The 27386-nt window shown below is 31.6% G+C and overlaps 1 protein-coding gene across 1 annotated transcript in view; it reads left to right on the top strand.

Annotated features, from left to right (window-relative positions):
- Positions 1–11064: 11064 nt before the first annotated feature.
- The window catches only part of LOC118181115 (T-cell leukemia homeobox protein 3-like), a 144361-nt gene continuing 128039 nt past the window's right edge, over positions 11065–27386 (top strand). Inside the window, exon 1 of the mRNA XM_035350191.2 lies at positions 11065–12286. Coding sequence (XP_035206082.1) covers positions 11707–12286 — 580 coding nt within the window. The 5' untranslated portion in view covers positions 11065–11706. The remainder of the gene's footprint in view (positions 12287–27386) is intronic.

The raw sequence follows: 27386 nt of genomic DNA, 5'->3' as shown, positions 1-27386 counted from the left end.
ATAACTCTTCACAAAAGTCTATTGAAATTAATTTAACTTTATAGAGAAATACCCATTATTGAAAATGTAAATAGACCTGTAATATAAATTCTGAAATAGAAACCTCTGAATTAAAATAATTTCTGCATGATAATTTTTATAGACTTTTCCAAATAAATTTCGGTAGTATTTTTTAGAATTTAAGTTTATTTATTCAAAATTAAAATATTTTTGAATAAAATAAAATAAATAATAAAATAAAATAATAAACTTAAAAAGCAAATGTAATATTTAATGATAATTTCGTAATACTTAGAATAAAGAATTTTAAGTAAATAGGTTTAAAATAATCAATAATTATGAAATACAATTTTTTAAAAGTCATGAAAGATACAGTGGTTTTTTTCTAAACCTCATAGTAAAACCTTTGTTAGATTTATGTTATATAGAAATATTAAGATTCTTGCAGCAAGAAACGTGAAAACAAGACAGTGTCCTATCCAGAATTCGAACCACAGATCTTCTAGTTGCTAACTGAACCTATTACCACATAGCCACAATAGCACGAACGAAGGAATGTGATAATTCTTTACGTTCTTCCTCACTTTAATGGCGATCGGGGAGGGGTGCGATACCCAGTCAACCAAATCTAGATGATGACGAATTCTCCATAGATCCTAAACAGAAATTTCCTTCCAATGAAAGGAAATGTCTGGTAATTGGTATTTTTGGAAGAATCGTAGCAGACGACAATTTTGGGATTACACCAGTTCTGTGATCATTGCTTATTGCGCATCAAAAGTTCATAAATATGATGCCGAGTCCAAATTAGGGATCATCATTTTAACAAACAAAACGAGATCTTTTATTTATTTATTTATTTATTTTAACCAAAATTCAGGCTTTTCTACAGGTTTCACTTGTTTTAAACCTTAGTTTTTGAAGAAAATAGGAGATTGTTATCTCAATGAGTTATTTATGTGAGTCCTAATATACACTGGTGTGCAAAAATTAAGGACGAAGTCGAAAAATTAGCATATCAGCTGAACGAAGAGGCAGAGCGGACAGAAAGACCAATCAGGAGATTAAGTAAGGTGATGTACGGTAGCACATGCGCAGATATGCAGGTAGATGTAATGGGGGAGTGTCTGAGTAGTATAAAACATGTTGTCGGTGTAAGATCAGTATTCCTGGCAAAGAGATTGCACGCCGTATAGCAGTTAAAATCACACCGAGTTGCTGCCTCAGCGAGAAATGGCGAATAATCAATCTGTTAGACGACATCTGGATGCTTTTACCCGAGGTCGGATCATTGGGAAGTTGGAGGAAGGCCGCAGTGGGACAAGTGTGGCTGCAGAGTTCGGAATTGCTCACAGCATCGTTTCACGAATTTGGAGACAATTTCAAACTACAGGAACAGCTATCCGGGGGTTTAGTAGTGGTCGTCCACGAGTAACAAGACGCGCAGATGACCGGTATTGCCTTACAGGCCAGAAGAAACAGGCGGCAAACAGCGGGAGAAATCGCTAGACACACGACACAGACGACTGGACGACCGATATCGCGTTTTACCGTGGCCAGAAGACTGCACGGTGGTGGTCTGTTTGCACGATGCCCTGTACGGTGTGTGCCTCTAACGCCTGCCCATCGGAGAAGGCGTTCTCTGTGGTGCCGGGAACACCGGAATTGGAGAGACAATGAATGGGGACGAGTACTTTTTACAGATGAGAGCAGATTCAGTCTGAGTAGCGATTCTCATCGCATACTCATCTGGAGAGAGCGGGGAAGCCGCAATCATCCCTCGAACATCATTGAAAGGGACAGGTATGGAGGTGGCGGTGTTCTCGTTTGGGGAGGCATCATGCTTGGTAGTCATACAGACCTTCACATCTTCGACGCAGGTTCAGTCAACGGGACCCGTTATTGTAACGAGATTCTTCTTCCATGTGTGCTTCTTTTTAGAGGCGCTATGGGTCCGCAGTTCCTTTTCATGGACGACAATGCACCATGTCATCGCACAGTAGCTGCCGAACAGCTCTTAGAGAGTGACGATATTGAACGTATGGATTGGCCGGCACGATCTCCGGATCTCAATCCCATCGAGCATGTATGGGAGTTTCTAGGCAGACGCTTGGCAGCTCGTACCTTACCACCAGTAACGATTCCGGAGCTTCGATTGGCGCTGCAAGACGAATGGGCAGCAATGCCTCAACAACTCATTGACACCCTCATTCTCAGCATGGGCAGACGCTGTGAAACCTGCCTAGCAGTAAGGGGAATTCATATCCCCTATTAAAGACCGGATGTTTCTTGCTGGACACCCATCACAGGGATGTTTCGGCCTTCAGTCGCATTGCGCTCCATGCTACTTTTTCAATAAAGCTTCTTTTTATCCCTCTGATTTCTCTTTTAGTAAGTGTTGCTTACATTACTCATGTCCTTACGTATTGGGGATCTTACGGTATTAAATGTGTTGATTTGGAAATCTTTTGTACAATGTTATATTGAAAAAACCGTCTCGTCCTTAATTTTTGCACACCAGTGTATATGCTTGATACGGATGAAAATTTCTGTAGGAATAACAAAGAGATACATCTGAACGTGTCTCACTTTAAATGAATCTGGAATTAATCTTCGTGTATAACAATTAATATCAATCTTTGAGAGGGTTTCGCGCAATGTGTGAAACCTCAATTCCTGGTTAAGATTTCTACATTTGTATGTATAGGTATGTTCATTTTGTGGAAATCGATGGTTGCTTATGGGAAATCTCGTTTGTCATATATCATTTGATTATTTCCGTCTAGTATTTCTCGTGAAAATGTAATTTGCAATAATTTTATAGTATTAGATTTCAGGTTACTTTTCTCTCTTTATCTTCTTTGTTGGGATCTCCACAAGCCACTTTGCAAACAGTGATTTCGCAGAGCTGGATTTATTACGGGATCAAAATTAATGTGGAAACGTCTTTAGAGAAAAAAGATGAATTAGATAGAAACTACGTTAGCAGAATTTTTTTATAGCTTACAAAATTTATAATGATAACACTTATGAATTCTATGTATTGTTGAATGAACAAATAACTTGCTTAAAACTTTATTTGAGCTTTGCAGTGTACTTGCAATTGCCAAGTTTGGGTTATGCAAAATTAATCGTTTCACAATAATTTTCTTTTGAATGAAATATCTATTTGGTTTAAAAATTATTTTATTATTAAAACAGAATGTCATTTTTTCTAAGTGAAACTTGTCTGTTAAAGCTTTGGTTTATTTGATAATATAAGGCCATTTAGTTTGATCATGGATTTTTTGACAGCTGAAATTTTGAAAAAAATTTTTCATGAACGAATTATGTAGCAAATAGTGGACTGAACGTATCCCGTAATGATTTAATGGCTTCATTTTATGGGAGCAGGAGGAAGGTATTCTATTCAAACAAGTTGACCACAATTTCGTCCTTCGTTTGGACGGACGAAATTCTTAAAAGAAATTCTAAAAATAGCATGAAAAATGGGAAAATACGAAAAATGTTTAAAGAGCGCTTCTTTGCATTGCAGTTTGAGTGCGGTATTTTAAATCTACGAAAAAACAATGACTAATTCACGACTTTTCAGTTTATGTTTTTCGAGGACTGAGGTGAAAATTAATATAAGTAATAATCAAACCAACTTGTTTTTACATCAGAAATTTGCTTTGATTGTTCAACTGCTGCATTATAGTTTGGTTAATTTGTTTCCTAAAAATTTGATCAGAGGATTTTTCTTTAATTCTTAAGGAGTTTTTAAGTGCAGGATTTGAGCATACTGCGCAATCAAATTTATATAAATGATGTACTTATAACAGTCAATCACTAAGGTATATGTAAGGTTGGAATAACCCGCTAGATCATTAGTAGTTAGATAGCTAAAGGTAGCGCGGCAAGTAGTAGTTAGATAGCGTGGCAAGGGCGATAATAATGACAATAATGATAAAAGAAAAAATTATAAAACATGACCTTTTTAAAAAAATCCAATATCATACGCTGAGCAAAAATTTTACGTTCATCTCTTTCTTTGTACATTGTTGCAACGTTACCGAATATCTTGAACACAGCCTGTTCAGAACAAGTATTAAAAAATTTCTTAAATTAAATTTTCCAGAAAATGTATTTCATATACAATTATGATAATGAATGAATCAATATGATACTGTAAGTACTAATTCTTTCAATATCATGGGAGCAAGAATAATTTTTAATTGCTTGCAAATACTAGGAAACCTATAATCCTCTGTAAAATTTTCCTTCTATTAAAAAAAAAAAAATATATCTTGAAGTTTTATAGCAAAAAATATTTAGACATAAATAAGATTTTGAAAGGAACACGCAGTTTGATAATATTTGCGTCCGAAAATAGAGTCAATGTTATTTTACATGGATGAAGCCCAAATTTGTGAAACTAAAAATTTTAGATTCATTCCATTCAAACTGAGATAATTCAGGATATTAATTATTCTCCTACCAGTGTTCTGAATTAAGAATATTTCTGGAAGAAAATAATTTAATTTTGTATTTTCCAGATTTTTATGCAATAATTCTTTTCAATTATTATTCGAATGGATGCTTTTTAAAATAAATAATTCCCTCGGAAAATAATATGGCCCACCAGCGGTCGAGCGGTAAAGTCGCTGAATACTGGCAGTTCGGTCTAACGGGTTCGAACGGGGTGGCTGCATGGGTGTTTTCGTGGTTTTCCCCATTTGTAACGTGTATACGAGCCGGTTTCCTTCAGAGAGTTCTTCAAGAAGGCATTCCTTCCCTTGGGCAGATAACCCTCAAAGCTTTGTCGTAATCCCATAAACTATAAACAAAACTAAAAATAATATATTACTGTGTATTATTATTAGGCCTATTATTAGTATTATTATTAGAGTGATACTTCTTATTTCGATTAAATTTGACAAAACAAACACTGAAAAATGCAAATGAATTCAAAGCAAAATCATTCTGTCATTAATTGTAAAGACTAAGATTGTGTAAAGATTTTAAATATGCAGTAAAAATAAATCCATTGGTGAGTATGCGTGAAGTAGACGAGGGGAATCCCAAAAAAGGAAGAGATCAAAAGGAAATTGTGGAATATTTTCCTCTGCCAATAGCTATATTTTTATTCTGAGCGGTTAGTAATAACACAGGTAAAAAGGTTAGGTTATTTAATTACGGCAAAGCCTCGAGGGCTATCTGCGTAAGGGAAGGAATGCCTTCGTGGAGGACTTTCTAGGGAAAACTGGCTCGTATACACGTTAAACATGGTGAAAACCACGAAAACACCCATGCAGCCAGCCCGTTCGCGGGATTCGAACCTCGGACCTAACTACCAGGTAAAAAGGACAAAGAGATGAAAAGTAAAGTAATATACTTTACTGAATTTTGGCAGTAAACGTTAAAAATTCAAAATCCATGCTTTATTATTGTTAGATTTTTAGTGATTAGAAATAGCAAAGGCTGATATCTCTCATTAACTGAACATTGTAAACGGGAGAAACATTTCATCAAAAACATCAAAAACATTTCTGAAAAATTGGATATTGATGTTTCTAAAATGTTGCAGTGCAAAAACAGTGCAAAAAATACTGTGACACCCTGCAGATTTTAAATAAATGGAAACAGGGCATCTGGCAGCATTCTGATGTATTACGAACCATGTTTTAATTTAATAAGTACAGCTAAACCATAAATGTCTCCAGAAGTACGGATCTTATCTGGAATCGCTTCCTTACAGGCCAGCATACTCCAAGTAATTTTCTGCAGAAAGAAGTATGCACCACTTTGATAAACCACAATATTAGTCGCACTTTGATTCTTATTAACATGAATTCCTGGGGAGATGCCAGAAAAAAAAAAAAAAAAAAAAAAAAAAAAATGAACAGATTTCAGCTGACCAGCATTGTCTCTTAGTCACTTTTAAAGTTTTTGTTGTTTTTTAATTCTTATGACACGTCTGTTGTTTTCAAAGTAAGTATTGTCAATAAAAGTTTAAGTATGATGTTTTATTCCAGTTTTTGTTTATTGAAATAAATAATACAAGACACATATTTTTGATGATTAAAATATTTACTACCGTATTGTGTTTTAGGTGAGCAGAACCCTTACATGGAGTTTTACACAAAAAAGCAGTATTTATTAAGAATTTTTCTAAAAATGTTTAATTTGTGGACTCAAATCAGCAATTATAAATTTGTTTCACTAATTGACGAAACAAGATGGAAAATGAACGATCGAATGACACACTACATTTTTGTAAACAGTAGCATTTTATGTCTTTGTACCTTTGCAATATTTCGAAGTCACACAATTATCAAAACAAGCTTAAGCATCTAGCAAAGACAATTTTGGATGCTTTTTCAAAATACCAATTTTATCTTAACAGAACAAATATGTTTCAGATCGTTCGCATAAATTAACCTCTCTCGTTGCAATGCGTCTCGTCTTCTCTCGTCCTACGAATGCGCATTGTATAATCGTAAGTCATCAACAGAGTTTTGGCAATATTATTACAATATAGGTACAATTTTCTAAAAAACGTAAGCTTCTATTTTTTTGTTTTTTCCTTTTAGCCCAGAAGGGCTATTAGTCTCGAAATGGCATTTTCCGTCGAATCACTATAAACGGCTGTATCACTTTTCAAATTGTTGCCACCAAATATTATCGCTCTGTATTATACTAAAGAAACTACATAATAAAGAATCTATACGAATTGCGTATGTTTTTCGTATTGTGAAAAAAACAACGGTATTTAAAATTATCAAATTTTGAATAACGTTCTGCAGCCGAACATCGGCACCTGGAAGCCCGAATATGGAATTTCTTTCTTTGACTATTTCATATTTTTTAAAACGTTAACAAATTTTTGATTAAAAATCTCAGCAATTTCAAAGGGAGCAGAGGCAACACTGCAGGGAATAGACATTTTTATCTCCAGCGTGGGAGACTGCCTATAGAAAATTCTAAAGATATGCTGTTTTTAAACATTTTTAGACCAATGGGGCAAAAGACCAAATACTCTAAAAGCGTGTATATGTCTGCAAATGAAAAAAAAAAAAGTTCATTTTCGACATAAAATTTTCAGAACCTGAAACAAAAAAGCTAGGGGGGATACGCGATGAAATACCGCAATAGAAATTAAATATAAAATTGTCGGATAAATAACGAAAGCTGTTAATAATTTACTTAGAACAAGGTATTTTATAGACATTTTTAAATAAATTTGGAATCAGATTATGTGCATCTCTAAAAGTATATTTTTGCATGCATGTAAGTGAATGTACGTTCATATATATATATATATATAAACTTAAAGAATCTAAAGTGAAAATTAAATTAAAATCAAAGCAAGGCAATTCCTCAACAATTATATCTATATGCATAACAAAAGAAAAAAAATCTTACTCATTCAAGGAAAAAGAGAATGAAAAAAATTGACTCTAGAAATGAATTTCAGTTAGGATTATTTCAAAAATTTCATATGTGGAATTACAGAAGTATTGATTTTGCTTGATTTTAAAATTAATTTTCGAAATATCTGAACAGTTAACTAAAATTCCCTTATTTACATTTTATTATTGTGTATCTACTAAAATATGATTAGCATATTGCCAAGTGATATACTAAAGTAAGCAGTTAATCATGCAGTAAAGCATAACGTAGGTGACGCAGCTTAAAATGAGAAAGAAGACCCAAAAAGAAATGCTTTCTAAATAATGGATACTAAACAATAATAACAACAACAATAATAATAATAATAAAAAGAAAGAAAATCTGAAAGGTTTCAGATTTTAAATTACGTCCAAAGGGGCGTTTTTTAAAAATATCTTGTGTGTTACTTTTTTATATTAAATATCATGATCTTCGCACTTAAACTATAAAATTCAGTTCAAGAGCAATATCGCAAAATAAGTTTAAACTTAACATATCTTTAGAATTTCCGATACACAGTTTCACGCGCTGGAGATAAAAATGTTTTTTCTGTACAATGTTGCCATTGCTCGCCTTGAAATTCTTGAGTTTGTTAATCAAAAATTACTTAAAGTTTTACAAAATATGAAATCGATAATAAAACAAATTCAAAATTTCAAACTTGGGTTTCCACATGCCTATATTCACAGTAGGATTACGTCATTCAAAATTTGATGGCTCTAGGTACCGTTGTTTTATTACAATGCGAGAAACATACATACATTTATGCAGATTCTTTATTATTTAATTTCTTTAAATATAATACAGAGCAATAATATTTGGTGGCAATAATTTGAAAAGTGATACAGCCTTTAAAGTTTTCAACGCAAAATGCCAAAATGAAAATAATAGTCCTTCAGAGCAAATTGCCCCTATAGACTAAAAATAAATTTAGTTTTAAGAATCAATTAGAGTTTCCTGTTACATACATACAGTCGCACTAATTGCATTATCGAATTCTGTTTATTTGTTAGTCCTGAGGGAAATGAATAAAAGTTTCATTTATTTTACATATCATTTGATAAAAAGGACGTTATATATCATTTGATATCAATCTAATCGTTGAAAACAGTTATAGGCAATCTTTTTAATGCCTTAAGGTAAAAGAAAATAAAGCATCCATAGTGAAATTCCTCTTTACTTATTAAACATGTAATAATTGACGATAAACCCACACGACTGGAATCTGATCAATTTTGAAACGTAAATTAAATTCGCGAGCAAAATTTAGGAATAAGCAAAGCTATATTTTAGCTTTTTATTTGTTTGAATTTAATAATTTGAATAAATAAGAAACATTTCAATAGCGATAAGCAATAGCTTTGCTTATTGCTTATTGCTATTGAAATGTTTCTTATTTCAATCAGAGAATAAAGAGTGTAATTGCTATTAACTGTTAACTTCTGAGTTGTCATTGCATAACTTTGATGGATTGGCTATTAAAACTCTTCGCGTTTTACCTCGTTGTATTTTTAAAACAACTAAAATAGTACTTTAATTAAACTGCAAATTCGTAATAAGGGGTGATACAAGCTTATTATAGTTCAGAGAAATCGGTGCCGCTAATTAAAATGGTAATAATTCCTGAAGGGGAAAAGAAGAATTTCCTGCTTACAAATTGTTTACGAACTCTAAAAATTTTAAATTGTAAATTTCGTATGTAATTATTTTTATATGTAATTATTAATAAGTTAAAATTAAGAAAAATTGATGAAGAAACACGGAATCATTAGTAAAGTGTTAGTTACAGTAAGTAGTAATTAACTGAATAAATATTTGACTTTCGTAGAAAATTTTAATAATTTTTCAATAACCGAATGCAAGGTATAGGAAACTATGTACAGGAATTGTTGCTGTAGAAAGCGTAGAAAGCCTGAAAATGCGTCATTTCAGATGCGCATTAGCTTAAGAAGAAACAACAAAAATTTCCTTAAAATGTTGAATTGCGTTTGAATTACGTCAGAGATACGTTTATTTTTCAAAAAAATCAGATTAAATAAACAAATAAATAAGCTTTTTTTTTTTTTTTTTTTTTTTTTTTTTTTGTACTTTTAAACTTAAAGAGTGATTTTATCATATATAAATAAATTAAATAATTTAAAAAATAATTAATGCAGTAAACAGTTAAATTTAAACTATTCGAAAAATCGTCAAACGTTTGTAAAAGAAAGTATGAAAATATTACAGAATCGTCTCTGTGCAGTAGTTCTAGAATAAGTGAAGGGGGGATACTCGCCTAATAACCCAGCTGAATCATAATTAAAGAAAAATTAAATAGAACAGTAAGTTCAAATAACTGAAGTTAGAGGCTTATTTGAAAGGATTCACAAAACAGAAATTCATAATGGAAACGCGCTATGTATGTATCTTGGGAACAGTATCAACACAAGAAGGCATTCACAGTACCTTCACAGAACATTAAAACGTTTATGAACGTTTTATGAACATACAGGCAAAAATATATTTCTCAGAATCATAAAAAAGAAGAAAAAAAGAAGATAGTTACAATTAGCTGAATATTTCAGTATTTTTATAGGATCATGGGAATTTAAATTTAATAAGTAGGCGAAATTCACCATAGATTAGCGTTGCTTTTGAGCAAAGTAATTTGAAAAGGGGGTTAATATTAAACTTTTTTTTAAATTAAACTATCCTTAGTAGATTACTGTTCAGTATTTCGAGAGACAATCTCACTCTGATATTTCTTTTTCTGGCAAGAGACTATTTCAAAGTATCTCTCAGTTAATTCTATTTAGAACTTCATTAACTCTGAGAATAAGGAATGGTGTGGGGGAAATCGATGCAGTTAATTTCTTAAAAACATTACTAAAGTATCACTACAAAAGAAATTAATGAGCTTTCTTGGCCACCGAAAGAAATAACAATCCTGTTTAAATAATATATTAATTATATTTTAGGAAGACACATTTCAACAAGGATTTGATGAAAACAAAAATTTTGTTGTTGCTATTATCAGTAAGAACTGGAAAATCTGGAACCTGTACCAGAAACTAAATTATATTCTAAATTTTCTTTAAATAAAATTGATGTTAATTGTCAAAAGGAAATGCTAGGACAGAATATTTCATTTTTAGTATGTTGCAATGAGAAGATCTGTTAAACAGATTTAAAAGTATTTCGTATTAAATTAATGCATTTGCTTGGACAGGGGAGGGGGATTGTTTGAAGCGTACCTAATAGAACGTTACCTTGCTTCAAATCATTTTCCTCCATAGAAGCGAATTGTTTTGCCTTGGAAACGGGAGGCGCGAGAGAAAATGCGGAAAGCGAAGCAGTGACGAAATCGAAACCTATAGAAACAAAATGCTCTAATAGCGAAAACTATCGTCATAATCAATTGTCTGGGGTTTGAAACCATGCTTTGAGACCGCACAAGTGAAGGCGGAGCAAAGCGTGCTGTAATTGCATGTCGAGGGAAAGAGGGGGGCGCTACGATCGGCTGCCAAACATTTCATTGGCCAATTAGGCTATTCGTTCGGCCCACGAGGGGAGAAGGGGTGAAGAAGAGCCCCGCAACAGCGCGGACTTCATTATCAGCTAAAACTCGTTTATTCAACTCACCTTGTCTGATAAGTAGTGCCGGAGCCAGTCGCTCACTCTAAACAAGCACTAAGTGAGGCGGGCAGAAAAAGGAAAGCTCGCTGCGTTTCTAACGGGAAATTCTGACATAGCTCGATTCTGATGGAAGAACTGATGCTGTGCTGTGTGATTAGTGCCGATAATTAGCGATTGAATTCAAGGGGGGAAAAAGATTGTCCTCGCTTATATGTAATTAACCATTATTTTTCACGTCTGAGGTGTCGAGTTATATTATTAGTGAAACTTCTCATGTATGAAATAAACTGTGAAAACCGCTTTCTTCATCCTGATAATAGTACGAACAAAAATCTGTGGAGTAAGGGAAATTTTGAATCTTATTCGGTGTTTTAAAAAAATGCAGCCAGTCAGCAAAATGTATCCATATCGAGAGATTTTAATTTGAAGATTCTACATTTACATTTTCCATATTTCTTCGAGTGTCATGATCCAGAGGTGACATTACTGAGTGTTTAATAACGAAAGTTTGAAACATCTGTGATCAGTACTATTATTTAAAAAATGTGGAATCATCTCATAAATATTTCTTGCACTCCAGAGCAAAAAGAATATAATGTTCTGAAGACAGATGCAAATTTAAGGTAGATATAAAACCGATTTAAGAATCCGCCGAAAGATATGGATGACGCAGATAGTGCAGAAACAGTAAGTAGTAGTCGAGCGGGGTCTGCTAACAGCGGTAGAGGATCTTCGTCTCCTCCTATTAACAATCATCATTTATATAGCAACCCCAGTTCGAACAATAATAATAATAATCCCTCTCCAACTCCGCTGCATTCGCCTTTGGTGACCAAACCGCGGCTATCTTTCAGCATTTCTAGGTTGCTAGGCGATGAACAGAAACAAAATAGTATACCATCACCTTTATCAGAAGGCTATGAAGATGGGCCAGAAGACCACGGGCATGCTGCTAACAATAGTCACCACCAACAACAGATGGCCGCGATGGACGCAATGACCGCCGTTGCTAATTCTTGTGCTGCTGCAGTAGCTAACGGCTTGCCGCCATCACTTCTGGCCGAAATGAAAGCCTCCGTTCCCGGGATGATGACCGCATTTGATACTCTTCATAGGGCACCTAACGGATCGGTCATTAGAGTACCAGCCCATAGGCCAGCCCCTATGCCTTACGCCACGGCTGCTGGATTCCCGTGGATGGGTCCCGGAGGTCCCACGCTTGTCAAAGACAGACTCCATGGTAAGAGAATTTCCATTGTTACCTTCTGTTTCATACAAGAAATGATTTATTTAGTTACAAAATGTGTTCTTAGACAACACACTTAATTTAAGAAATCATGAAGCACATGTTCTTTAAAGATATCTCAGAATTTCTTTTTTTCAAACGTGGTAAACTGCGTGAATTAGTTCTATGGTGTAATATAGTAGGCAAAATATTAGCTTTAGCAACACTTTATAGAATGTAATAATAAAAAGTGTGTCTGTCATGCCATATAGAATGTTATATTTCCATATAGGAGCTTAAAAAGTGTATTTATTTAGCGTTGAGTACTTATCTAGGAAACAGAAAAAATTGATACGAATTCTGTTAGGCTGCATGATAAAAAATTGTTTCAAACGGTAGTTTTGTAAATTACTCAAACGACTTTTTTGTATTGTATTAGTACCTTGCTTAAGCTATTCATTAGAAAAATATGAGAATAAGAGAGATTCAAAAGATATATGGCTCAGATGAGTAAGACAAAATACTATTTTTTAAAACAAAAATTTACCAGTTAGGCTCCAGTTACAATTTTTTAAAAAATTTTACAGAAATAAAAAACATTCTTTTTCCGTGTCTTTTATGAAAACTGCTTAAAATATTTCAAAATTAGATTACATTAATCATATATACAAGGAAATTTAATTCCGGCTAAAATACATTCTTTGAAAAGCATAAAAGAAAAATTATTCAAATATTAATGCAATGTTTTAACTGGAATAATTCTTATATGCTGTTTGTCGTTTCTTAAAATACTCTTTATGTACTCTTTTTATATTCAATTCTTTTATTCAAAAATAATAAAAAAAAATCTTTTTTTATTATACAATTATTTAAGTACAAAAGAGAAAAACACAGATAAAAATGTAATTTAAAATAACTGCTTTTAACATTTTTAATTATATGCATCATGTCTTTAAGAATAGAAATAGAAGTACTTCTTAATCATAACCAGTGTAAATTCTATGGATCTTAAAATAAGTTGCAATAGAAGAGAAATACCAAAGCAGAAAGAAATTGCTCTTCAACAAAACTGATCACGAAGTTTTTTGTGGAATGTTAAACTTGAACAAAGCAAAAGCATACATAGAAAAAAAGATTGTATTTAAATTTTGTAAGAATTTGTGCTTAATTACTGCTTATATTATTTAATACCATTTAACACTTATTCAAAGTGTAAATGCAAACCAGTTTTCCTTAGAATGTCCTTCAAGAAGACCTTCCTTCTTTTAGGCAGTCAACGCTCGTATGTCTTGCAATAAGAGATTAAATATACAACTTATCAACTTATTCAAAGCTAAAAATAACGAGTATTGATACTAATCCAATTAAAGTGATTAGAATCTTATATAGAAAATTTGATCAATTAATTTCCTTTTATTTATAGTGAAATTAGAATACTACTAATGCCATTATGTGTAAAAGAAAACAGAAATTAACAACAATTGGCATAAAATAAATAAAATATACAATACTGTATACCATAATTTTAGACTAATTCCTTCTGTTATTCCCCCTTTTTAGCATTTGGTCCCTTTGGTATGCTCTTTTATAACAAGAGAATAACTTCACCCAACTGAGTTGAATTTCCCACCTCAATATCCTATTGAATCAACATTGAAGAGAATTTAGATGGTTATTAAGGTGTTTGAATATTATTTATTTCACTTGTTAGGTATTTAATAAACTGAAATTTTTCTGAATACTATATAAATGTAATATAATTTTCCACATTTATGTATTTGCCGCCCAAACAGTATAGTGATTAGGGAAGTCGACTGCGATACCGAAGGGCCCGGGTTCGAATCTCGGAGAAGGCATGGGCGTAACTGTCTGTATCTTCATAGGAGGTAACAGTGGCCGCCTAGTAGGTGCCTCCGTAATAAAATGGCCACTACTTCTGGCCTTAGGAGTGACAAATGTCGAAAAAAGACAAGAGCCCGCCGTACAGTTGGGGGGGGGGAATACATATTAATGCATTTCACACATTTCGAGCATAAAAATTGAAACTTGTAAAAATAAAATGATGTAATGAAATCCCCAAACATTAAGGAAGCTAATAAAGAACTTAAAAGAATAATAATAAAAAAAAAAAAGACTCGAAAATCATAGTACATTCTCATTCAATTTCCTTCTTTTATCCAATTCTGTGTCTTTGAGACATTTTGACTCAAAGGTTATTTAAAGTGATACACACACAGTGTATTAAAAACGCTTTTCATTATAGTTGTGATAAATAATTTAGCATTCATTTTTTTGATTGATAACTCAAGCAGCAATTTCTAATAAGAGTTATTTTTGAAAGGTTGAATTAAATTAATACTACTGAATATACAACTGATAAAATAAATAAAATATAAATAAAAAGTAAAAATAAATATGCCTGAATGTAAGGTAAAAAACGATATGTTTATATGTTATTTGAATATGCCAAAACTGACGACTACTATCTGTATATTTGAAGGAATGTCTTCGTGGAGGACTTCTTAAGGAAAACTCGCTCATATTTATATTAAACATAGGAGTAGTTCATGGAAAATCCCATCCAGCTAGCCAGTTTGTCAGGATACGGGCCCAAGTCGAACTACTAGTATTCAGCAATTTTACCTGTCGGCTTCTGGATGGGATCTTTGTACATATATAGCTAGAGAGATATGTTTGAATATTGTTTGGTGCTTAATCTAATTGTATGACATTTTTTATAAATATGCGTACAGGTATGGTACACCTAACTTTTTTAGCTAAGTAATATATTTTTAACTACTCTATGATTATATTTCTTATGCCCACATATATAAATATACAAAATAGATTTTTTGGTGGAAAGAAAATCTCAAATTGGAGGGCAGAACGGTTAGCAATGAGTAATTTGGAGGAGATTTAGCGATATGATCAGGGGTAAAGACAAGCTGTTATCAGGGTCCTGCGATACGATACTTCATAGGAGATAACAGGAAAAGAAAAATCAAGAATCTGAAAATTTTTCATTTCCTCGAATGATTTTCAACTTAATTAAATTTAACAAGCCGGTTATTAGATAATATTTGACGGGAAAATGCCACTGTATTGAGATAAAGATACATCGTAACTGTAATGTATCACAAACTGAAAACGCGTACTTACTTTTATAGCGGATTTCAAATCATTTATTTGCGTGGGATCAGTAAATGCTATATCTGTATTTCTCGCTAGGTTTCGTTTCGATTTATTGCGGGAACTTCTATTAGAAAATCTTCTGCGTGTTGCAATGTGCCCCACTATACTTATTTCAAAAATTACTCTGCTTCCAACTTTTGTAATTACGACAGGCTTGCACCTAATGTAAGAGAGTTCCTTTGTGTTTTCTTAAATCTTTGATATTTGCCATAGCTTCCAATTCTGAAAGGTCAAACTGATTCAAATAATCGTTGTTTTTATACTTTTGAAACGTCCACAATGGAACATTGATCCATTAGTTCAGTTTGCCACTTTGTTTGCAGTGGTCTTCACGTATTGCTGAATATGGTATTGCTGAATATGGTATTGCTGAATATGGTATTGCTGAACACGTATTGCTGAATATGTATTGCTGAACACGTATTGCTGAATATGGTAGTGAGATCTGAAAAGTACTTTCTTAATTTCGGCAGCAAACCTTACTGCATTCAGAAGCAGCGCGATGCAAAATACTGACGATGCATGTCATACAATGCATTTTATAATAAAGAGTTTGAACTCTTTAAATGCCTTTAATATAGATTCTGCTTAGTCTGTGAGAGCATATAGATTGCATGAGAGCATATAGGTCAGTGTGATATAGATTGTATTTAATCGTACTAGCCTGTAAAAGCGTACATACATTATTGAACGATTATATTATAAAGTGCTTTAGAGGCAATACTTTTAGATTTACGGCTCTCCAGTCAACGGAAGAGGGGGGGGGGATAAATTCATTATTCATTTCTCTTTTTAGAACTTGCAGTTTCATTGAGAATAAATTATACCGGACAATCTTCTATAACTGCTTTAACACACTATTCAAGTCAAAGACAGATATTATTTTTCTCGAAGGGTATTTTCATCTGGAACGGATTTTTAAAATGTACTTTTCTATGTATTCTTTTATGGAAGAAGTTTTGCTTCACACAAAGATATCCTTTTCAGAAAATATAAATGTTAATCAATAAAAATAAGTTGAACTGACTCTGAATATTTTCTGATTTATTTATGCATTCAGAAATAATGCTTACCATTAATATGAAAAATAGCGCAGATTTTTTTTTTTTTTTTCCTTTAAAAGACGTATTCCTCAAATTACCAAGGTGGCAAGTTAATCTAAGATGGTTTTCGTCAAAATTTCGTTAAATTAATTCTCGAATCACAAAACTCCAATTTCTTTTAAAGATGTTTCAAGCTTATCGATGATAACCTATTCATTCAAAAAAGTAAAAATATAATTGAAAATAAAAAAAAAAAAAAATTGCTTCGATAATAATTTTTTTCTTTTCTTTCTTTCTCTCTCTCCTTTTTCTTTTCTTTTTTTAAGCCAAATGTAACAATTTCTTCTGTTATGGTCTAGACAAACGAAATGAATTCTAAAAAACTGGGCATGAGCTTATTCTATCTGATAATTAAGCATGCGTTTAGGAACTGGATCCTCGTCTTAGTACAACAAAGAAACTTGGCATACCTTCAGAACAGAATAAAAGTAACCAATGTTAATTCAGAATTTAAGGATTCATAGTTTCCCTTTTATTTCTTGTGCACTGTCTTTGATGAACACGTTTCATGTGAATTTGACGAACTACTATGCTCTATGCGATTTAATGATACCTGGAAGAACTAAATTTCGGTATTATAAATCCAGAACCTTTGTTTGTTAAAATGTTTTCATTTAATGAGTAGCAAGTAAATGTAAATTTGGCGAGTACTAAAAATATTCGGGACCTGCTAATAATAACATTGAAGTAAATGACAACCATAGAAATTTTATTAATTTTTTCCCTACGTTTAATAAATAATAAAGTCATTAGAACATAACATGTAAATAAACAAATAAATTAGGAATCTCGAAGTTCCCCCATATGGCTAAGGATTTAGAGCAAGAAACACATCGCAGCAGAAGCATCATCACAGTTCAAGATTAGGAAATGACGAGAAAGTGTTCGACAAGTTTCTGTTTACTAAGAAGAGTTTTAGATTTCTTCCCAGAAGGTCTAATCTCGCCTTAATATTAATTGTTACTAAAAAAAGTAGCTATTTTATTTGTTGATAAAAACGTTTGCATTTTCCTTCAAATTTTATAACTCTAATTTACTGATTACTAAAAAATGGTTGCTATAGATCTAAATTTTACATAGAGTTATATAACCCTAAAATATATAATAAGCGTCACTAGAGCTACGATATATCACATCAACAGTATTTCAAAAGAAAAGATAACTAAAGCTAAATATACAGTGTTTAGAATTTCTTTTTGAAGAATATCTTAAAATGAAAAGTATTAAGGCATTTTTAAATTTTAAAATTGCAGTATATGTATTATTATTAGTGGCTGCCAGTACTGTATTCATTCTGACGAATTTTGTAATTATTTAAGCAAACTGTGAAATACGAAGTGCAAAATAATGATGAAAATAGGAATTTTCTATTCTTTATAAACCAGCTGAAATATAACCACTTTCTCAATCTTGAAACTTCAGCCGACGAAACAGATTATGTTTTAGTAGAAGGTAAAAAAATTAGAAGAAAAGTGAGATTAGCTTTCATAAAAAGTTGTCAAATAAGTGTGCTATTATGAATTACTATATCCTTTGTGTAAACAAAGCATAAATCCAACGTAAGACTTCTTCGTTCTTTGTATGTTTGTTTTTTAATAACGATTTACAATAGAATTAAAACTCTTTTAAAATACAATAGGGCTACATGTCATAGATTACATTATTTAATGAGCTAAAGCATTAAAACTTCAAAAAGACCACGAAGTTGTCGTTTAATATAAATTGAATAGTTTAATTTTGACAAAATTTGTTATGATTTTCTTGCTAAAGAGAGGTACTTTTTCGTAGCGCATTTCTAAGAAACACTGTTTGCCGCATTTATATTACATAGGGAGAAAAACCACGAAAATCCATTTAAGCTGCAGAAACCAAATCCAGGAATAACTACTCGTGTTTCTTGATTTTAATTATTGGACCACTAATGGGTTCCATCTGATTTGGATTTTTTCTGGGATGAAATCCCTCTCTTATTATTTTCAAAGGATTTACTACGCGCGTACATAATTCAGTATGCACTCATGCATGCATGATTTCCTAAATTAATTATCATTGCTCGAGTAATGTATACTTGGCTGTCAAATACGGAATCTGAGCTTGCAAAGGAATAGAAAATAAAAATTTTAATTAAATTAATTGTTTTTGTTGAGTCTTTGTTTTCATTGGGAAGGATTTAAAATATTGGTTTGTCCCAGCTTCTATCTAAGAACGCATATTAAATTCGAAAAAGATTTCGAAAAGAAAAAAAATTCAGAAACGAAAGAAATTTAAATTATCTTGTGAAATATCTCTTAAATGAAGATACGTCTCAACCATGTCTATTTAGGCCACACCAATGCATTGAGACTTTGAAATTTTGTTATTTTTTTTTCTTTTGAGACACACATACAGAGTATCCTCAGACCTGTTTACTCACTTTATTTCTAATGATTGCAATAGTATCCAATAATATGAGTCAGACCTTATGCTATTGGGCTGTTTTCAGTAGGAATATGTGAGAGGGGGTTTGTGGCAAAAGAACGGCAACAGTTAAGGTATTGAAATGATGCTTATAGAGAGAATATACCCATATATCATATCATTTCTGATATTGGTATACCCACTGATCTGCGTGATCAGCAATGCCTAGCGCACATTGATCGTCAGTTTAAATACTTGTCATAACGTTTGAAGACTGGACTCCTTGAATGAATACTATTATTCACTATCGCTTCGGTTGAGTCCCATTTTTGTCATTGAAAATGTATTCATGTTCATTCAAAATATGTATTTGTATATAAAGATACCCTGTAATAATTACTCATATGAATAAATTTACTGTAGAAGTGGTAATTAAATTTTAAAAATACTGGAGATGTAAATTTTCGCTCTGTCTAGTTCACATTTACTTTATTACTTTAGATTTAAATTAACAAAGGTAAAAAGTTAGAGTGAAATACTTTTTGTAAATACGTACGCGGGAAATTTGTAAGCAGAAAATATATTAACATACATTATACGTACATAGAAATTAATGTACCCTAGATTAAAGAATTGATTAATGTGCTGAAATTAATGTAATATTTTTTCCAGCTTTAAAAAAAATTCACAGATTATACATTTTTACCTGAAAAATAAGGGTAATAAGTTAAATATGTCGTAGTTAGAAGGCTCTAGAACTTAAATTAAACATAAACTTAGGGAGCCATCGCCCTAAAGTAAAAATATAAATAAAAAAACTACAATAAAAAACAACTGGTTAGGAAACTTTCTGTTGTTGTTGACAAACAATGTCTGAAAGGAGAATGACCATTAAGATTATCAACACCTGTCTTTAACTTGTCTACACGGCAGTCGGTGGGTTAATGGTCTAGATTGTCATACTGAAGGTGGGTTCAAATCCCGTTTAAGAGATGCGTGCTTGCCTCAGCATCGACATTAAAGCTGCGTTCACGCTGATCCATTATAGGTACAAACCACTGAGTAAATAGTTTTCAAGCGCCAGAGGAACGATTATTAGACGAAAAAAAAGATTGCTTGAAAGTGAAGTTCTAAACACTGGAGTTTGTTTTGCCATCTTTACCACCAGCAATTTACATACTTGAAACATATGTAGTTTTTTAAGCGAAATGTGTCCTAGATTGTTAAACATAGATGAAGGGGATATTCTTTAAGCTTAAAAACATTCTTCTGTTTTTTGGATGTTTCGATATCGCTGGTATAGCATCCATCTATCTCTATGAGAATTCGAACTTGTATCCCCTCTACATGATTTTTCTTTTTTTTTTTTTTTTTTTTTTTTTTTTTTTTTTTTTTAATTTGTAAATACAATGCATAAACTAAAGAGAAAATCAGAATTCCATTTCTTATTAACTTAAACCTGTGTTTTATCTATTAATAATATATGTATTTTAAAAATAATGTAAGTGATGCTGTTTAAAACAAATTTAAGTTGTAATACATAATAATAAGATTATTTAATTATTATGATTTTAATTAAAAACAATAATTAATTGATTTTTTATGAACATTTCCAGACATACAGCAATTAATGAAAGATGTTTCTAATAATAAATATTAGGTACTTCGTACAAAATTATTTGGTTTTCATCGTCTTTCGCTTAGAATGCGCTTTTGTTGTCAATCAAATACATCTTCTCAACTAGAATTATGTAAGATTTAGAAGTATTTTATTATTCTTCCTTTTAAATACGAAAACATAGGTTTGAAGAGAAACTGAAGCAATGCGAAAAAATAAAAATGACATTTAATTATTATTTTAAATGTACTAATTCCTTTTAGTTCTTTTAACTGCTAGTGAAACATTTGATCAATCTAACACGCAAATTGTAGTATTTTTTCCCTCAGGAAACAAATCACCAAAATTTTCTTAACAAATCCACCAAACCTATAAAAAAGATAATGTTAACTGTGGTCCATATTTTCTACTGCTACATTTTTTTAAAAAAAGTCAAAATGTCACTTAAATATTTCTGACTTGCAAGTATCATAAAAGTATCAGTAAATATAAAATGCTGCTCACTTAAAGAAAGTTTAAAATAGTTAAATTATTTCCATTTTTTTTTGATTGAAATATAATATAAATACCAATTTAATTCAGAATAATTAAAATTCGATTAACTTTTACCATATTTTATACTTTTACTAGCAACTTGTTTTAATTAGTGCTAATATTTCAACTAAGATTTAAATTCCCAAGCTGGTAACAAATTTTTGAGAATTTATTAAAATTTTTACGATATCTAATAAACGTTAGTATCAGCCTTTTTTGCTTCATGTAAATTATGTTACTTCTTAAAATTATATCTAAAACAGCTGAAAAACTTTTGCATGAATAATCGAGAAGCAAACTTGCAGTTAAATGCGCCGACAGAAATCGTCTATTGAAGTAAATTTTCAGATAATTTATTACTAACTGGTGTAAGAAATGTTTCGATGTATAGGAAAGAAGTATGTTGTTATATGAAAGAAGTATGTGGTTATGCACAGAAGAAAAAAAAAACTTATACTCAAGCAACAATTTCTTAAAAATTTACAAAAAGTACTGGAATATTTCATCCAAACCTTTAATTACATTATCGCCTAAGCGGAAAGGAAAAAAAAAAAAAAAATACTTTATAACAACTAAACATTAGTTGGTTTAAAGTAACCAAGTTTTAAGAATACAGTGATTTAACTTTCAAATTTAAAAATAATACAGATGCTAAATTAACTTCAGCATTTAGGCATTAAAATTTACTGGAGCATTATCAGTAATTTTTTTAATTGTAAAACAGCATCATTCATTAGCATTTTGGTATTCATAAGTTTATTAGAAGTTTATTTATTTATTTACAAAAAGAGATTTTGTAAATAAATAAATCAACTTTTGTGTTAAATTCTAATACTTTTTGTGTTAAATTCAAAAAGTAATATCAGTTTGCAAACTCTAAATGGAAGACTATAGATGTAAAAGAAATTTACTTAAAAGCTTCCCATATAAGTATGATAATTTGTTCTAGGCTTACAATGATGGTTGTGATCAAAATCTCAATCATTGGTAGAATAAGAGAATCAATATTTTTTCCTGCCTTTCTAAATAAAAAGAGACTCATAATTGAAAGTTTTCTTTTATATCTAATAATAGCCTTGAAAGTGTAGTAATTCTATTAAGTTCACACTCTCGTAAACAGAACTTTGAAGAAAGGAAATTTCATCAACTCGTAGTTTAGTCATTTAAAATTGTAAAGTACACTTACCTTTCTAACCTCAAATAGAAACAATTACATCTTCCTTTCAGACGGACCCGTTTAAGACCTGGCACGTTATTTCATCATCACGCAACGTTCGAGTCCAAAAGCGTGTTGCTATGTCTAAAAGGGAAAACAAAAGATACCCGCATGCTGTGGAGGTGTGTGTCGTGAACATTTTATGAGTACATTTTTTATCGAAATCAAGTGTAATTAGACTTAATCGCGTTTCTACGGCTTTTAGTATTTATTAGCGAAGTATTATTTAAAACGAAATTATGATTTGTACCATCTAATTAATCTCAAACATCCCCCAATTTAAATCCAGAAGTTCAGAGTGAGTTATTTTCGATTTCGATATCATTTGATTGGCTAATTAATAAACCTCTAAAATTATTATTGGCTAATTGCGCTTCAGTTCACAAAACCATCTACGTCACCAGCGTTATGTGAAAGTCATATGATCGTGGTTATTTCTGTAATGAAACTGTTTAGATAGATTTATTATAAGCAGTTACTGTTTTTAGAGCAGAAACGAGAAATAAGCAAATTAAAATAAATTATTTTAAATTACAGTTAGAATTTTGATCTACATACTTGCAAAGATAGCATAGTTATGTTTCTTATTTTTCTCATGTTTATTTCAATTACTTTGAGTTCTATTTCATAATTCCAGTTAAGATCACTACTGTTTATTATGTTTATTTTTATAAAAATAGTCTTGAACTAACATGCACAAAAGCGAAGGGGTCGAGGGACATTTACTCAAGTATCTTGTAAAACTTTCTACATAAACTGGCTTTTCACTGAAAATTTCTAAAGAATCTAGTATTAGCGAAAATGCTTCATTCAGAATGAGTTCTTTGATACTCTACTTTCACTATAAATCCCATCACTTCACGGAACTACAATTTTGGTCTAACGTAATTTGCCAGTTTGGCATGATCATCCTTACTTGAGTAAAAGACGAAACACCTTCGCATTTATTAATTATTGTTCACTGAACGGGAGTTGGTTTGTTCCCTTGAAAAGTGAACTAATTTCCGATCAATAGCGATAATTACTTGTTTTTTAATTTTTAATTTCTTTTTCAAAATTTGAAATTTTGCTATTCATGATTTAAATTCAAGTTTCCTTAAAAAGTTTTTTTTTTTTTTTTCATGATTTACATTCAAGTTCCTTTAAAACACAATTTTCGGAATTAAACTTCCTACATATGGGTTCCCTCTTTCTGATTTGTTCTACTAAATTTATATTAGAAGATAATATAATCAATATTTCTTTAGTAAATAAATTATTATTATCTTACTTTGCAGCTATTGCGCAAGTATTGGAAAAACTTGTTTTCGAATTTAATGATTTTTAGGTCATTCTATATATTTAAATTCTATATATATTTTAAAATTAAAAAAAAATCAGAGTTTAAAATGTGTAAACTTTTGCAAAGCGCAACTTGATTTTTATAGTCATATTTTATATTCATACATACATACATATATACTTTGAGACAGTTTTAAATTTATAACAAGCTGATAACAACTTTGCCTTTGAAAGGAATCAAATAACCTTAATATTGTTCTCACAGGTTAGATACACTGTTAAAAAATGCACTTACTTTGTTTGCATATGAACGACTTATGTGGCTGTATAAAGTTTCTCTTAAACTTTCGGTATAATTGCTAAGTTTCTAGGCAGTAAACGACTAACACTGTTTCTAAAAGAAACTTTTTTACTGTTAATTATCATTTGGACCTGTCTTTGTGCCTTCTCGAGTCTTTTCAGTTTCCGTAATTTAATATAAGTCTTGACAAGTATATTTTGTTTTTGATAGTCGACCTTCATTAAAGGCGGAAAAAAAAACGAACGTGTTAAAACAAACATCTGGTTATTAAGGAATAATATAAAAGAAATACGCTGGAATAATTTGCCTTTCCGTCGAAACTGAAAACTCTTTCTGAGTACTGAAGTAGGTAATTAATTTTCCTTCATGGCCTGTCGCGCGCTGAGCATTAGAGGGTAATTAATAATTTTCTCACTCGTTTGTCTAGCTAAGCGATTAAATGAATTGGATGCTCTTCAAAGTGAAAGGTTATTAATATGCCGAAATATTAATTGGGGCAACGACGTTCTACAAATGAGAGCCTTTCCGTGAACGTTCCGATGCTGACAGCATCGTAGTCGTAAGAACACATTTTCAGAGATATAGCTTTTCGTAATTAATTTCGTACTTTAAAAAGTCTGAAAAGCAACTTTTAAAAAACGGATCATAACTTAGTTAAACACGTTAATTTTTCATACTAAACTTCGTTTCCAAAACTTTAGAATGTACCGAATCGAAGTAGAATATTAGGAATAACGCGAAATAAAAATGCTTTTTACAAAATTTTAAATATAGGATTAGCTATTGTGTATGGAATCGATTTTAGACGGATTTAATTGCTTTTATTATGGTCACAAATAACGATACGAATAAATGTTTTCACATTTTTTGTTTAACGATAAATTGCTAAAAGTGTACTAAAACTATGCATGAGTAAGTTATAAGAATTGGTGGTAGCAGAAGAAGGAGTAAGCTTTTAATTTCGCTGCACATGCAATGGAAACTTCTAATCGCTAAATTAATTTGTATAGGAGGACGCACTCTGAATTTAGATCTCAGAAGCTTCAGATTAAAAAAAATCTGAAAGGTTTCAGATTTTAAATTGCGTTCAAAGGGGCCTTTTTTTTAATGTTTTGTGTGTAACCTTTATTTATTAAATATCATGTTCTACGTACTCAAAGTATAAAATTCAATTCAACAGTAATATCGCAAATTAATTTTAAAACGAGCATTTCTTTAGAATTTCCGACACAGTCTCGCGCGCTGGAGATATTTTTTTTTCCCCGTACGGTGTTGCCATTGCTCGCTTTGAAATCGTTTAGTTTCTTAATCGAAATTCGTTGAAGTGTTACAAAATCTGAAATCGATAAATTTCAAATTCAAATTAGGGCTTCTACATCCCCATAGTCTATGGATGATTATATTATTCAAATTTTGATGGCTCTATGTACCGTTGTTTTATCACAGTGCGAGAAACATACATACATTTCTGCAGATTCTTCATTATTTAATTTCTTTAAATATAAGACAGGGCGATAATATATGGTGGCAACGATTTGAAAAGTGATACAGCCTTTTAAAGTTTTCAAAGCAAAATGCCAAAACGAAATTAATAGTCCTTTAGGGCAAATTGCCCCTTTGGACTGAAAAAAAGGGGGGGAGAAAGAAAAGAAAATTAAAAAATGAGCAAGTTGTTTATAATTAGGAGTACTTATCACAAATTCCAGAAAGCCACAGATAATTTAACGCCAGTGTTTTGATGCAATGTATTCGGATACAACGATTATTTAGATAAAAATTGGTGACTATATTACCCTTCTCTTAAAAAGGATGTTTTCTTGTAATAGTAAATGAAGCATTAGACAGTAACAAATTACACGATCATTAAACATTACGTCAAACGCAGCATTCTGAAATTACTAATAAAGACATCAGGTAAGATATAACGTGGCTTACCAACATTTGGCGAAGCGAAACTGACCTTAACAATAACAACATGGATAGTGATTCCCAAATAAAAGTAGTTGAATGAGAGTGAACAGTCTCAAGGCCACGCGGTGATTTGACGCGGCAAAAATAAGTAGTACTTTAAAGGCGGTTGTTGTTAAGTTCTAGAAAATAGCTATGAGGATCTTCATTTGGGCGGAGGACTTAGATGGAACTTTGATTGGTTCACTAGAAGAGGAATTTTTATACATTTAAACAGATCGCTGACTTTCCACTCACGTTGTTTAATGTGTTTCCAGCAATCTTGCATTGGACATCCAGTAAATGAGCCATTGCAAATTTTGTTTTGGAAGTATTCTTTCAGAGGATGGTGTACTTTAAAAATGTACTAAAAGCATTACAAAACAGGAAGGAAACGCAGTCAAATTTTACCTTGCAAATAAATAATCAAATAAATTCGCATGCGCAGACAACAAAATCGATTTCATCGGAGACGCTTAAAACAAAAATGAATCATTTCCAACATTTCATTTGCTGCCTTTGTTTGCTTGCTTGTTACAGGGTACGTTTAAGACACTTTGAAAATATACAGGTCTTAAATGATGTGCGTAGCATATTCACATATTAGAACCCGTTTGTTTAAAAAAAAAATAGCGAAAAAAAAACATTTTTACGTTAGAAGTACTAACTGTAGGCTATTACACCATACAGACACCAACTTAAATAAGGGAACCGAGAGACATTTTTTTTTTTTTTTTTTTTTTTTTTCAATCTTCATTATACATTTCCGCTGCCCGCCCATTTAGAAATGGAGTTAATTTTCGCTGTATTCTTCATCGCTAACAAAGCGCTTTTCATGAAAAAAATTCAATTGAGTTTGTTAGAAAATGATAATTGTTGGAAGAGAGGTCAAAACTTTAAGCAATGTGTTCCAAACCACCCACTGAAAGTTCTACAGCATATGTTGTGCGGATGCGGTGACAAGTAGCCAGGCTTTTTTTTTTTTTTTTTTTTTTTTTGAAAAGTACCTTAGTGACAATCAAGAATTTCAACACAGTAACTACTTCTCAACGGACTGGCGGAAGAAGTGTATGAAGTGGATATCAAAATATTTTCTGTCTGCACGTAAAGCACCTCAATCCCATGGGCGGCCATGTGGAATAATAGCTCAAGGTATGTACTTTCATAATGAAAAGGTTTTGTTCAACCAACATCTTATGTCTATGTTTATTACCAAACACATACTATTTTCCACATGTGCCTTGTACATTGCCTGTTGACGCGTGTCCAATAAAAGATCTTGTTAAACTTCTAAGATCTTATTTGAAAATTCAAATAGATGTTTTCTTTGGACTAGAGATTGTCAAAAACATCAAAGCACATAAAAAGTGCTTCAAATTTTGCCATTTTATACTATTTGTAATATTGACGTAAAGCAATAAACTGAAGAAGAAAGAACTTGTGTCCACTATTTTTAATTCTATATTATTAAGCTCATTTGTCTCAGTGACTCCGTCTATCAGATGCATATCGGCTACTTGTGCTTT

Source organism: Stegodyphus dumicola, chromosome X1 (assembly GCF_044657685.1).
Source record: "Stegodyphus dumicola isolate Sdum_Otavi_A_Nest chromosome X1, ASM4465768v1".
NCBI lineage: Eukaryota > Metazoa > Arthropoda > Arachnida > Araneae > Eresidae > Stegodyphus > Stegodyphus dumicola.
The sequence above is the reverse complement of the archived record's forward strand: the minus strand, read 5'-3'. Positions and strand labels throughout refer to the sequence as shown.